Source organism: Lutra lutra, chromosome 2 (assembly GCF_902655055.1).
Source record: "Lutra lutra chromosome 2, mLutLut1.2, whole genome shotgun sequence".
In the NCBI taxonomy this organism is placed as follows: domain Eukaryota; kingdom Metazoa; phylum Chordata; class Mammalia; order Carnivora; family Mustelidae; genus Lutra; species Lutra lutra.
The window spans coordinates 53,939,418-53,952,773 of NC_062279.1; the positions used below are offsets into that span (position 1 = coordinate 53,939,418).

At 33.3% G+C, this 13,356-nt stretch overlaps 1 protein-coding gene across 3 annotated transcripts in view; it reads right to left on the bottom strand.

Moving 5' to 3' along the window:
* The window catches only part of GLRA3 (glycine receptor alpha 3), a 200,244-nt gene that overhangs the window by 75,694 nt on the left and 111,194 nt on the right, over positions 1-13,356 (bottom strand). For all 3 annotated transcript variants that reach the window (XM_047717427.1, XM_047717426.1, XM_047717428.1), the window contains one exon: positions 311-534. In XM_047717427.1, the coding sequence (XP_047573383.1) occupies positions 311-534 (224 nt within the window). The remainder of the gene's footprint in view (positions 1-310; positions 535-13,356) is intronic.

Here is a 13,356-nt window from a genome sequence, read left to right on the forward strand (position 1 = left end):
GCTTCTCCTTCTCCCATTCCCCCTGCTTGTGTTCTCTCTCTTGCTGTGTCTCTCTCTGTCAAATAAATAAATAAAATCTTTAAAAAATAAAAAATAAAAAATTTAAAAAGTGGATTTTCAAGAATTACTCATATAGTCTCTAGATCTGGATCTTGGGTCTGTTATTGGTGATTAGACATATTTGGGAAATGGTATATTAGAGGAACTCAAGAAGAACAATGATAGCACTTACTCAAAAATCTCAAAACATTCATTAAAAAAAAAAAAACCCACAGTATTTCACTGGAATCAGGGATTGTCTATGACTCACCTTATTGAATAAAGAACATTTCCATTCTTGAAAATTCGTAACAATTTATTGTCTGTAGTAACTTCATGAAAGTTGGCACCCTTTTCATTGGCAAAGAACAAGTCAGGTTTCCAAATGGAGTCTAGCATAGAAGGGTCTAGATCTAAAGAGTCATCAGGATATTCACTATACGCAAGGCGGGGATCATTCCATTTCTGACGAAGAAAGATATTCACTCTGTAATCCTATGATAAAAGAAAGAAAGAAAGAAAAAAAACTGCTTTAAAAGTTCAGAATCTTATGTGCTATTCTTTGGGCACCTCTGAATTTTAGCAAAAGACACTGACATCCTTGTGAGCTTTCCATACCCCACAATCCTCACTCATTACTACTAACAAGAGTCATTTTAGTTACAAGGCTTTGCCCATGTTTTTAGTGATCTAAATGTCTCCAAAGAAGAGGTCACAGAAGAGTACAATTTTATTATGCTTATATTTTGCCATTCCATTCAAATTTCGCTTTCCTGGTTTGTCAGAATAAAATATTGGATTGCTATGAGACACTTGAAGTAAAATATTTTCATCTTTGCATTTATTTTCTAGAACCATTTCTTTCAGTAGATATCCAATAGCATTCAGAACGCATTTAGTGAAATTTTCTTGAAAGCTGTTTTATAAAAATGATTATATATGCTTCTTTACAATGAAGATACATTTCCTCATGTTTAATATAGTAAGTTCCATGAAACAGGTGATTTGGAAAAAATAAAAGGTGATTTTGAAATAATAAAATAATAATAAAGAGACGTTATTGTCAGTAATCCTTTAAGAAGATTTGACTAAAGAGTTTTCCTGATTAGACTACTCATAGTTGACTTAAAAAGGGGAAGAGTCAAAGATTTCAATCAAATTCTTGCTCACGATTTCTGGGCTAATGTATAGAATGACATAGATTCATAGCCAGGTGTATGCGTGGGTTTTGTACGTATATGAACATAAGCACTAACTTTGACTTTATAAATACAATTTTCCCATTAGATTTTTGAAATGAGTGAAAAAATTAAACATTCAGACTTTGTTATAAGCATGAATGAAGTGAACATTTGAGGAAGATTTCATTTCCATGGAAAATAGCCAAGGCTGGAGATATTCAGAGAAACTGAACACCAGTTTTCATCTTTTTTTATTCCTTGAAAACCAAATTGCCAGTTAACAGAATATAATAACCAAGCAATCACAAAGAATGTTTCCATAATATCAGACCTGGTAGACTGCTTCTCTTGTAGGGAGGTCAAACTTGGAGTAGTAAATGTTATAAATCTATATGTTCTCTTGATTATGAGACCCTTATCTTCTAACTGCAACTGAGTTTACATACCAGATAATGTTTTTTTCTGCTTGCTAGGTGCCCCATGTATCTTCCAAAGTGACAATGAAGAGAGTTCACTTCAGCTTTTTACCACAAAGTTCATGATAATGTGGAAATCCCACCAACCACAAGGATCTGCAGAACCTGTAAATGGGGATATATGAACAAGCTTCTACCAGCCAAAGACAGGTCACCCTCCCTTAGCCTAGAGTTCAGTTGGCCAAGAAGCATAGATCCCTGGTTGGTGGCCAGCTCTTGTGTCGCTTACTGCTCTGTAGTCTGTGTCTCAACCCTAATTTACTGCCAAAGGAATAGGTGAGTGGACTAAAGCAGGTTTCTCTCTGCCTTAACCATAGGAGAAGATGAAAGCAACTCCAGTTATAATGATGCCTGCTAGGAAAAATAACTGACAAGTAAGGAATTTCCTTTGGACTGATTCTTAAGATATCTATATCTATATCTATATCTATATCTATATCTATATCTATATCTATTTGAAACAGTCAGCATGTGTTCCCCACTGTGAGGCTAAAATAAAAGTACTTTTAAGCTACCGTATAGATAATAAAATTTAGTTGAATCTCCTTATCCTATGCTATTGGTTTAGCAATAAATTTTATAGACAGAATCTCAGATCTTCCAGGAAGAACTTTTGCTACAAGAATGCGCTAAAAGACAAAGCAAAACAGAAAAGCAACAACAACAAAACACAAAAACAAAAACTACCCAGGGATCCTTCAGTTTCTGTTTCTAAATCACACAAGGCAGAAATCAACTGTCACCTGTCATCAAGGCCAAATGTTATCCTATATCCACTATGCTCTTTCTGTGAATAACCAGAAATATCTTTGTTTACTAACATACTTAGGTCTTTGGTTTAGGGCCAGGGTCCAAAACAAAACTGACAAAACAAAAATGACCATCTCCTGAAAACCTAGAAACTAAGGTTTTAACTGTTCTTGAAGTTTGGGTTTTCAATTGTCTGCAAATGACCATTGTTCTGGGAAACTACCCTATTAAACAACCAAATTCAGCATTCTGAAAATAAATTTTTAAAACTTAATCCTCATAGCTGGTGTATCCCATTTATACTAGGCAACCAACATAATTTGTGAGTCCTGATCATTTGTGTAAATAGAGTAAATTAAATGGTAGTCAAATAATGCCACCTAAAAGAAATCCTTGTAACTTAATTTGAAATAACTTGCCTATACTAAAAGACCAGGAACTAAAGCAGGAAGCAATTTTGCAAAATAGAGATAATGGATGTATATGCAGTACATGCAAAAAATTCTAAAACAGACTTAACTAAAGTTGGTTTAAAATGTGATTATTCTTAAAATGCAAAACATACATAAAGTCTAATCATTTCATTGATGGAATTTTCCCTGTTCACCTGAGCTATGCCCTATAAGGGCGAAAATATAGAAAGGTTATAAGTGAGTAAAAAAAAGATAATAATAAATATGAGATAATATATATGAAAATGAAATAAATATTTATATTTCCATTTCTGAAATTTAAACATGTATTGAACTCATTCATAAGTCTTATAAGGCAACTGAATTGAATTTTATATGGAATCATAAAACATTAAGACAGAGACATTTAATGATTCTTTTCTCTACAAACTCCTTTTGCAGTAAGACCTTCAGAAGTTAATCTTACTTTTTCATCATTTTTTCATGTTTCATAATAAATAATATTTGTTGTATGTTATACTATATTAATACCATCCCTATCTACTGCCAAAGAAATAGGTGGTTGGACTGAAGTCAGTTTCTCTCTGCCTTAATTATGGGAAAAGATGCTTTAATCAAATCCAGTTATAATGATGCCTGCTAAGAAAAATAACTGATAAGTTATATATTAACTATATGTTATATACTTAGTGTATATGTTATACTATATTAGTATATTATTCATATAGTAAAGTAACAGTGATGAAATATAGTTATTATTTCATACTATAGAAAGACTAATTTTGACATTTCAGAAGTCTAAAATTATTATTACTATAATAAAATGATACACCTTATTTTAATTAGTTTAAATTAATGTTTTAAGAAAATATTTTATTGACAAAGTAAAGTTATGTATCATGTTTGGTTTGAAAGTAAGTATCCATTAAAATCTAGTTCAAATTCCATCTATACATGACATAGTAAGTAATATTTGAAATTTTACATTGTGAGGTACAAAAAATAATAATTCAATTAGGCAAATTTTATAATGGTTCATATACTAGACTCAGTCTTCTGGGGATCAAATCTCAGCTCTTGCAGTGAGATAGCTTTCTAATCTCCCTGTATCTTGTTTTTTTCTTCCTTTAAATAGGGATAGTTATAATAGTGCTTCCTCTCATGGGGGTGGCTGCAAGCATTGGATTGATCCACATGAGGTACTTAGAACCACACTCATTAAATATTAGCTTTTAGATCTTCAAAATCAAAATTCATATTAAATACAAATTTGGTTGTATTTTCTATTTATAAATTAGTTTTTGAAATAATAGGGGCATTTTGATATGCCATATAAGAATTTGGGTTAGATATTTGTAATGTTGAACCTAGTGAATAATATGGAAAATTTTCAAACCCATATGATAAGCTTATCATTAACTTTTTGTATTAAATTTTGCATTTCAAAATTTATGTATTTCCTGTTTTTATTCAATGCCTGTCCCCCCTATCTCTCTATATAATAGGTTTGTGTTCCAGGGCCCTTTTCTATAATGGTACATATTGTTGCTTACTTATCACTTTGTGCCGCATGTTATACTAGTTGCTTTGTGGATTCTTCCTGCCATCCTCATAGCAAATCTATGAAGTAGGTGTTATTATTTGTGCAGTTTTACAGATGTGGACTTTGGGACCAAGATAAGCCAAGTAACTTCAACATGATTACAAAGCTAATAGGAGGCACAGTTGTAATCCAGACCCATAAATTCTGGTTTCAGAGCTTTTTTTTTTTTTTTTTTTTTTTTTTTTTAAAGATTTTATTTATTCATTTTACAGACAGAGATCACAAGTAGGCAGAGAGGCAGGCAGAGAGAGAGGAGGAAGCAGGCTCCCTGGTGAGCAGAGAGCCCGATGTGGGGCTCGATCCCAGGACCCTGGGACCATGACCTGAGCCGAAGGCAGCGGCTTTAACCCACTGAGCCACCCAGGCGCCCCATGGTTTCAGAGCTTTAAAGGATACATTGCCGGCATTATATACTGCCAGGTATGATTGTCTTGCATGCAAAACAACTGTTTTGTAAACTAATGCAAAGATTCTGGGTTTATGTAGTTTATGTTTGTGGGTTTTTTTGGTTGTTGTTATTGTTGATGTTGTTGTTTATTTGTTTTTTTTTAAGGTATTTGGGGTTACTGATTAACATCCGACTGATGGGAAATTACACACACCTTATGCCTAAATGTTATCCAATTAAATCTAATAGATACCAAGTTGTCATTTCTCCATAATGAGTACCCTGGGGAAAGACCAAAGTTAGTAAAAATCACAGCTAGATGTAGCACCTAAAATAACATAGAATACAATATTCATCTTTGCCTCTACAGGGGAGTATAGGATTGCTAGAAACTAACTAAAATGACCAATTAGGGAAAAAGAAGGGAAAAATCATCATTAAATGTTAATAAAAGTTGTTAAGTGCTTCTCTTCCCTCTGGTCTATAAGTTTGAAGTTCCCTAGTGTTTTCAGGTAATTTCCAATCCGCAGACTTCTCCCACTTCTCCTTCCTTTGCTCCCTGCCTTCTTTCTTACTTCTGCCCTGTCCTTTCCTTGTTTCTTTGTATCTTTCTGTCTCTGTGCCTGTCTTCCTCTTTCCTACTCCACCACTTCCCCATACATGTACACACACACACACTGCCTCTGTAGGACTAGGGGCCACATTTCTGTACTGGTGATGTATGCAAGTGGTTTCAACCGTGTCCTTACAGAGTAAAGGAAACAGGTCTCTACAGTACTATCATTATTGATAGCTTGATGTCTTTTTTTTTTCTTTTCTTTATCCTACACATTTTCATGTAGTTGAAATTATATTGGGCATGTGTTTTTGCATCTTTCATCTTCACTGAATGAATTTTATGCCTTTTCTAGTATTCTTCTTAATCATCATTCCAATAGCGATATGATGCATTTTTCTTTTCTTTTTTTTTAGGTTTTTATTTAAATTCCAGTATAGTTAACATAGAGTGTAATATTAATTTCAGGTGTATAATACAGAGATTCAACACATCCATACAACACCCAATGCTCATCACAAGTGCCATCGTTAATTCCCATCACCTATATCACCCATTCCCCCTTCCACCTCTCCCATGTTTATTCTCTACAGTTAAGAGTCTGTTTCTTTTTTTTTTTTAAGATTTTATTTATTTATTTGACAGAGAGAGAGAGTGAGATTGAGAGCACAAGTGGGCAGAGAGCAGTAGGCAAAGGGAGAGGGAGAGCAGGCTCTCCACGAGCAGGAAGCCAGATGCAGGGCTCAATACCAGGACCCTGGGATCATGACCTGAGCCGAAGGCAGCCCCTTAACGGAATGAGCCACACAGGTGCCCCAAGAGTCTATTTCTTGGTTTGTTTCCCCCCTCTTTTTTCTTCCCTTTGCTCCTTTGTTTTGATGATGCATTTTTCTTACACAAATAATTTTTCATGTGATCGCTTAGAGTCTAGAACATACGGAATCATGCAACTGGCAAAAAACTTAAATGTGTTGATTTATTTAGTATAATTAAACTTTTTTTCATTATGTCTCAATAGATTTGAGCAAAAATTAGGGGTATAAAGTATCCTTAAGAACGAATATGCTAGGAATATTTTCAGAAGATAATATTTTAAAAAAATATTTTTATTATTAAAATATCACAAGATAGAACAAAAATAAATAATATCACTAACTAGAATATTTTTTCTAAACATCTTGAATGCTTTTCAATGATTGCAAACATTTTAATCTAAAATGATGAGTATAGTGGAAACTATCACTGCCTTTCTTATTTATAATGTTATTTAATAAAATGGTTTTACAAATTCAATAATTAGGATAATAATTAATCTTCTGAAAAGATACATTCAGATACATTCAGGTTAAAAAATTCAATTTCTTTTACTGTTTTTAAAATTGTTGATGCTACTGATGCTGTTATTAGAAAATGGTATTTAGCTTTATTAAATTATTAGAAATTTATTTGAAAATTATGCAATTCTTAACACAAATTTTGTCATGCTACATTATTATTCAATTATTTTCTGTGAAAGTAAAGTGTGTATGCTCAATGACATGTACATATATTTGAGCACGAGATAGATCATTTATTTTCACTAAAAGTTCAATAGAATTTATTCACATTAAAAATATAAAAAGACCAATGTTAGTCTCAAATTTATTTAGATTCATTCAACAACTGTTTATCACATATTGCCAATCTGGAATTTAGTTCAGTGCTGATGATACAATATTGAAAAATGGTCTCTGCTGTCAAATTGTTCATTATGTTGTAGAAGATAGATCATAAACAGACAATTATCTTTCCACATTATAAGTGCTATATTGGAGGCACACACAGCATGCTATGGAAACATAATAGGGACCAAGGTGGAAGGATCAGGGAAGATTTCCTGAGGAAAATCTAATTGAGCTTGGTTTTTAAAATGAAAAAAAAAGAAAAAAAAGTTAACTAGGCAAACATTGGGAACATAATAAAACGTGTCCTGTATTTTGACACAAAATCCAGTAATCACTGTATTTTTGTATGATTAATACAGGAATTAGGTCGACTTTAAGTATTATAATTTACTTTTTATTTGATATCTATTGAACACCTTCTGTGTAACAGGCAATGTGCTGAGGGTTATAAAGTTGAATTATGCATAGTGCCTGTCACCTCCAGGCAAACAATCTGCAGGAAAGGGAATGGAACACAACAAGAATGAAAACAGGGGATATGGAAGGAGTATATTATGAAAATAAGAACTTTACTGATTTTTACTTGGTGTTAGTCTTTTTTCAAAAAATAAAATAGGGGACGCCTGGGTGGCTCAGTTGGTTGGACGACTGCCTTCGGCTCAGGTCATGATCCCGGAGTCCCGGGATCGAGTCCCACATCAGGCTCCCAGCTCCATGGGGAGTCTGCTTCTCCCTCTGACCTTCTCCTAGCTCATGCTCTCTCTCACTGTCTCTCTCTCAAATAAATAAATAAAATCTTTAAAAAAAAATAAAATAAATAAATAAAATAAAATAGAATAAAGAGTGTGAGAAAAAAGGACTTGATGTGCAGGAAATACAGACATAGATGCAGATATAGATGAAAAATGTATTTATAAATACATTTGCTTCCAACATAATGGTAGACAGACACATAGATGGGCCCTTCTCCTGGACATTATTTTATGGATAATGGAAAAAATATGCACTTTAAAAGAGTTTGTTGTCTTACAAGAATATAAAGGGATTCTTCAAAGACAAAAATAGTAACAAAAGTAGGAATGAGCTAACGCCAAAGTAAAAGCAGTGGTGGTAAGCAAATACAAATGCCTAGACTGGGAAACCAAGTCTTGCACCACCACAAGATGGAAAAACTGAACCTGTGACTAAGGATTCATTAATTAGTCCCTCAAGAATACCATGGATAAAGTTCAACCAAATATATGTTTATAACCAACAATAATTTACTACAGACAAAAGAAAGTAGACATGAGGAGATGCAGACTTGGAAACTCCACATCAAAAATATGAGATCAACAGGTAAAATGTATTTAAAGAAATAAAAGATAAATTCTGCAATAGAAGCCAATAATGACAAGAATATTTGAAAAATAATAAAATAATAATAAAATGAAAATACAAGTGTTGAAATTAAAGACTTAATGGATATGTTAAAGCATATAAGAAACTTCTGAAAAAAGAACTTGAGGAGACTGTAGAGCTGGGAAAATGTCCCAGATGCAAAGTCGGTGAAAAGGAGAGAGAAAATGACTTTCAAGATAAAAGGGGGAAGTCTAAAGTAATCTACATCTAATTGAGATCCCAGGGGGATGAAAAAAATAGCAAAAGCCAACAGAGAAAACGACAAGAATTTTGCAGAATAAACCAAAGAAACTAATGCAAAGATATAGGAAACTCAAACATACAAGTAAAGGTAAATAAAAATAAGTCCATATAAAGACATTATATTAAAACTGTAGAATATCAAAGGCAAAGAAAATATGTTTGAAAGACTCACCCCTCTATTGCCAAACAATATCCCATCATATGGAACACCACATTCTATTTATCCATTCATCAAAATGGAGTATTGATACAAGCTGCAACATGGATGAATCTTATAAATACTATGCTAAAAAGCCAGTCATAGGGCGCCTGGGTGGCTCAGTTGTTAAGCACCTGCCTTAGGATCAGGTCGTGATCCCACGATCCTGGGATTGAGCCCCGTATCGGGTTCCCTGCTCGGCAGGAAGCCTGCTTCTCCCTCGTCTTCTCCTGCTTCCCTGCTTGTGTTCCCTCTCTCGCTAGGTCTCTTTTTGTCAAATAAATAAATAAAATATATATATTTTTTAAAAAATCACAAAAGATTCTGTATTGTATGATTCCACGTATATAAAATGTCCACAGTAGACAAACTTATGGTGACAGAAAGCAGATTAATAGTTGGGGAGAAGTGAGGAAGGACTGCTAAAGTGTACATGGTTTCCTTGTGAACAATAAATAAATGTTCAAAAATGGTTGTGGTGATGGTTGCACAATTGTGTGAGTTCAGTAAAGGTCATTTAATTATAAACTTAAAAGGATGAATTGTATGACATGTGTATGGTATGTATATAATTACCTTTTAAAAAAATATTTGTTTATTTACTTAAGAGAGAGAGAGAGAGCAGAGAGAAGAGCAAAGGGAGAGAGAGACTCCCCAAACAGATTCTCCATTGAGTGTAGAACCTGACCAGGGCTCAATTCCAGGACCCATCATCACCTGAGCCAAAACCAAGAGTTAGATGCTTAACCGACTGAGCCACCCAGGTGATCTATAATTACCTTTATTGGAAAATACCGAGATTGGTGGTAGACTTTGCATCAATAATGAAACCCAGGATATAGTGGGTTAACATCATTAAAATATTAAGACAATATTAGAGTTAATTTGATTAGTGTACTCACTAATTCTTCCAAATTGAAAGAAAGGCGTTAAAGAAAACATTTATAAAATGGACTTTTAATTAATGCATTTCAGAAGGGCAGAATTAAAAAAAAAACAGAATGCTATTCTGTAGTGCAAACAGAAATGACGAGCAAGAAACTGGTGAACTGCGATACAAATTTGATTAGACTTCTCTATAAAAAATTGCTATGAATGCATAATTTATGGGGTTGAAATGAACTGAAATATTGAAAAACAATATCACATGCTATGACTGATCACATAAGATATGTAGAAATAAATCTTTAAAACTGTGAGATTTTACCTAGAACTTTTCCTAATTTCTTGAAAACTTAAGTAGATCAATACATAGGGGGAGATGCCATGATTATACAAAGAAAGAGGAAATGTTGCAAAGGTAACAATTGTGTGCAAACTAGTTGCTAGAGTCCATGTAATTTTTGTCAGAATAAAACAATTTTTTGAGAAAAAGAATGAGCTAATTTTATAGTTTATATAGAATACCACTGAAGGTCTCGGATAGCCAAGGTACTCTTACTGAAGGAGAAAGAAATAGAGGGACTTCCTGTAGTAGGTAATTGAAATGATTATGAAGCTGCAAAACATTATGGTTGGTGCAGACAAACTGGCCAATGGGACAAAATGAGGAGTCTAAACAATCTTTATTTGATATATAAAGGAAGTAGAGTTGGATTAGTGGTGCACACATGGATTATTTAATAAATTGTTTTGCCTATGACAAAAATGTTCAGTTCTATCCCAATAATAACACTCAAAAAAAAAAAAAAAGGTTTGGATGAGTTGAAAGTTCAAATAAGATGAGTTAAAAAAAAAAAACAGAAAGAAAACATAGCAGAGTATTATAGCTTTGAGGTAGGGTAAATTCTTTAAAAAGCACAATAGTAATGATTATAAAATAAACATTAATAAATTCTATGAGGTCAAATGTTAAGAAATTCTATTCATTAGAAGGTCCCTTAAGGATAATGAAAAGCCAAACCATACTGGAAGATGATATTTGCCACACAGGTATAACTGACAGCTGGCTGGTGCCAAGCTATAAAAGATCTCATGTTAATCATTGAGAAAAAGACAAAAAAAACGAGTAGAAAAGTAGTCAAAAGAGGACGTTTCACTGGGCAAAGATCACAAATATCCAAGAATTATGTGAAAAAAAATGTTGAAGCCCACTGATAGCAAAGAAGTGCAAAATTTAGACATTAATAAGATACCATATTTGTACCAAAGTCTTAAGAATAAAAACTTTGATGTCAGAAGTTGGCATGAATAGAGAGGAAAATGATACCACATACATGACTGTTGAAAGTAGAAAAAGGTGAGAAAGATTAACATTGTACTATAAATTAGATATACAAATACTCGAGACCAATATTTCAGTTCTAAGTATAAATCTTTTTTTTTTTTATTAATTGATTTTTATTTTTTTCAGCATAACAGTATTCATTATTTTTGCACCACACCCAGTGCTCCATGCAATCCGTGCCCTCTACAATACCCACCACCTGGTGCCCCCAACCTCCCACCCCCCACCCCTTCAAAATTCTCAGATCGTTTTTCAGAGTCCATAGTCTCTCATGGTTCACCTCCCCTTCCAATTTCCCTCAACTCCCTTCTCCTCTCCATCTCCCCTTTAAAGAAACTCTTGTACATGTGTGCCAGAAGACATAACACAAAAATATTTATAGTAGCACTGTTAGCTGTAATAAAAACAAAAACCATTTCAAACACTCATTGGCAGGAAAGTGGGTAATAAATTATGATATATCAACAAAATTAGATGTTACATAGCAGTGAAATGGATTGATACTGCTATTTAAAATAATGAGGAAAGGGGTGCCTGGGTGGCTCAGTGGGTTAAAGCCTCTGCCTTTGGCTCAGGTCATGTTCCCAGGGTCCTGGAATCAAGCCCCACATCGGGCTTTCTGTAGAGGGAGCTGCTTCCTCCCCTCTTTCTCTCTGCCTGCCTCTCTGCCTACTTGTGATCACTATCTGCCAAATAAATAATAAAATCTTTTAAAAAATAAAAAAATAATGAGGATAAATCTTAGTTAAATGTAGTGAAAACAAAGTGTCAAAAATATGCTATGGCATATTTTTTAAAAACTCATTTTTTAAAACTATTAAAACTATTAAAAACTATTAAAACTATTAAAAACTATTTTTTTAAAACTCAAAACCAGGCAATCTTTCTCTCTTTCTCTATTATCTATCTATTTATCATCTATCTATTATCTACCTATCATCTATCTATCTACCTATTAACTATCATCTATCTATCTATCAAAATTTTAAGGGCAAACAAACGAATTAGAAACACAAAATTCTTTTATTTTATTTTATTTTATTTATTTATTTGACAGAGATCACAAGTAGGCAGAGAGTCAGCCAGAGAAGCAGGCTGGCTCCCTGCTGAGCAGAGAGCCTGATGCGGAGCTCGAACCCAGGACCCTGGGATCATGACCGGAGCTGAAGGCAGAGGCTTTTACCCACCGAGCCACCCAGGCACCCTGAAACACAAAATTCTTGATTATTGTTACTTAGGGAGATACTAGGGAAATAGGGTTGGGGTGGATTATACATGTATCTTTAATATTGGTAATGCTCTTGTTCTGAAGTTAGGTGGTGATGTCAATAGTTTCTGTTTTATTAAATTATACCTTGTCACTTACATATATTATTTATGTAATTATATACCAAAGTATTGATATCAGAATATGAAATGAATAATTGGAAATACTCATTGGAATTGTCTATTCATTTATGGGAAATATGCTACACATTGCAGTGTTTTGTCATTGATACAGTTTTTGTAATATATAACTCTTACCACTTATTATTAGCTCTTTTTATTGCACATCTTATATGTTGTGGTGGGTGGAGTGATGGCCCAAGCATACGTACATCGTAATCCCCAGAACCCATGAGTGTGCATCCTAATTTAGCAAAAGAGATTTTGTAGATGTGATTATGAACCTAGAAATTGGATTATCCAGGTAGGCACAATGTATTTACAATGATCCTTATAAATGAAAGCGGAGTCAACATCCGAGTAATGTGATGTGGGATTGACTTGGGTTTTGATAAAGGAAAGGGGCCATGAACCAAAGAATAAGGGCAGCTTCTAGAAGCTGTATAAAGCAAGGGAATGGATTCACTCCTAGAGCTCCCCAAAGGAACATAGCTCTGCAGGCAACTTGATTCTTGCTTTGTAAAACCGATTTTGGACTTCTAACCTCCAGAATTGTAAAAGAATGCATTGGTGTTGCTAATCCATTAATTCGGTAAAACTTTCTTAAGATAGCAATACAAAAAAACCTGATATATATATATATATATATGCATATATAATGTATATGATAATATATAAATATATTAATATATAATGTTATATATTAACATATATAATATATATTATGTATAATATATATTATATAATAAATATCTATATTTCAGAAGAAATAAAATTAAATAATAAAATATGAGAATGATAATGTATACAAATCAATCCAAATATATATA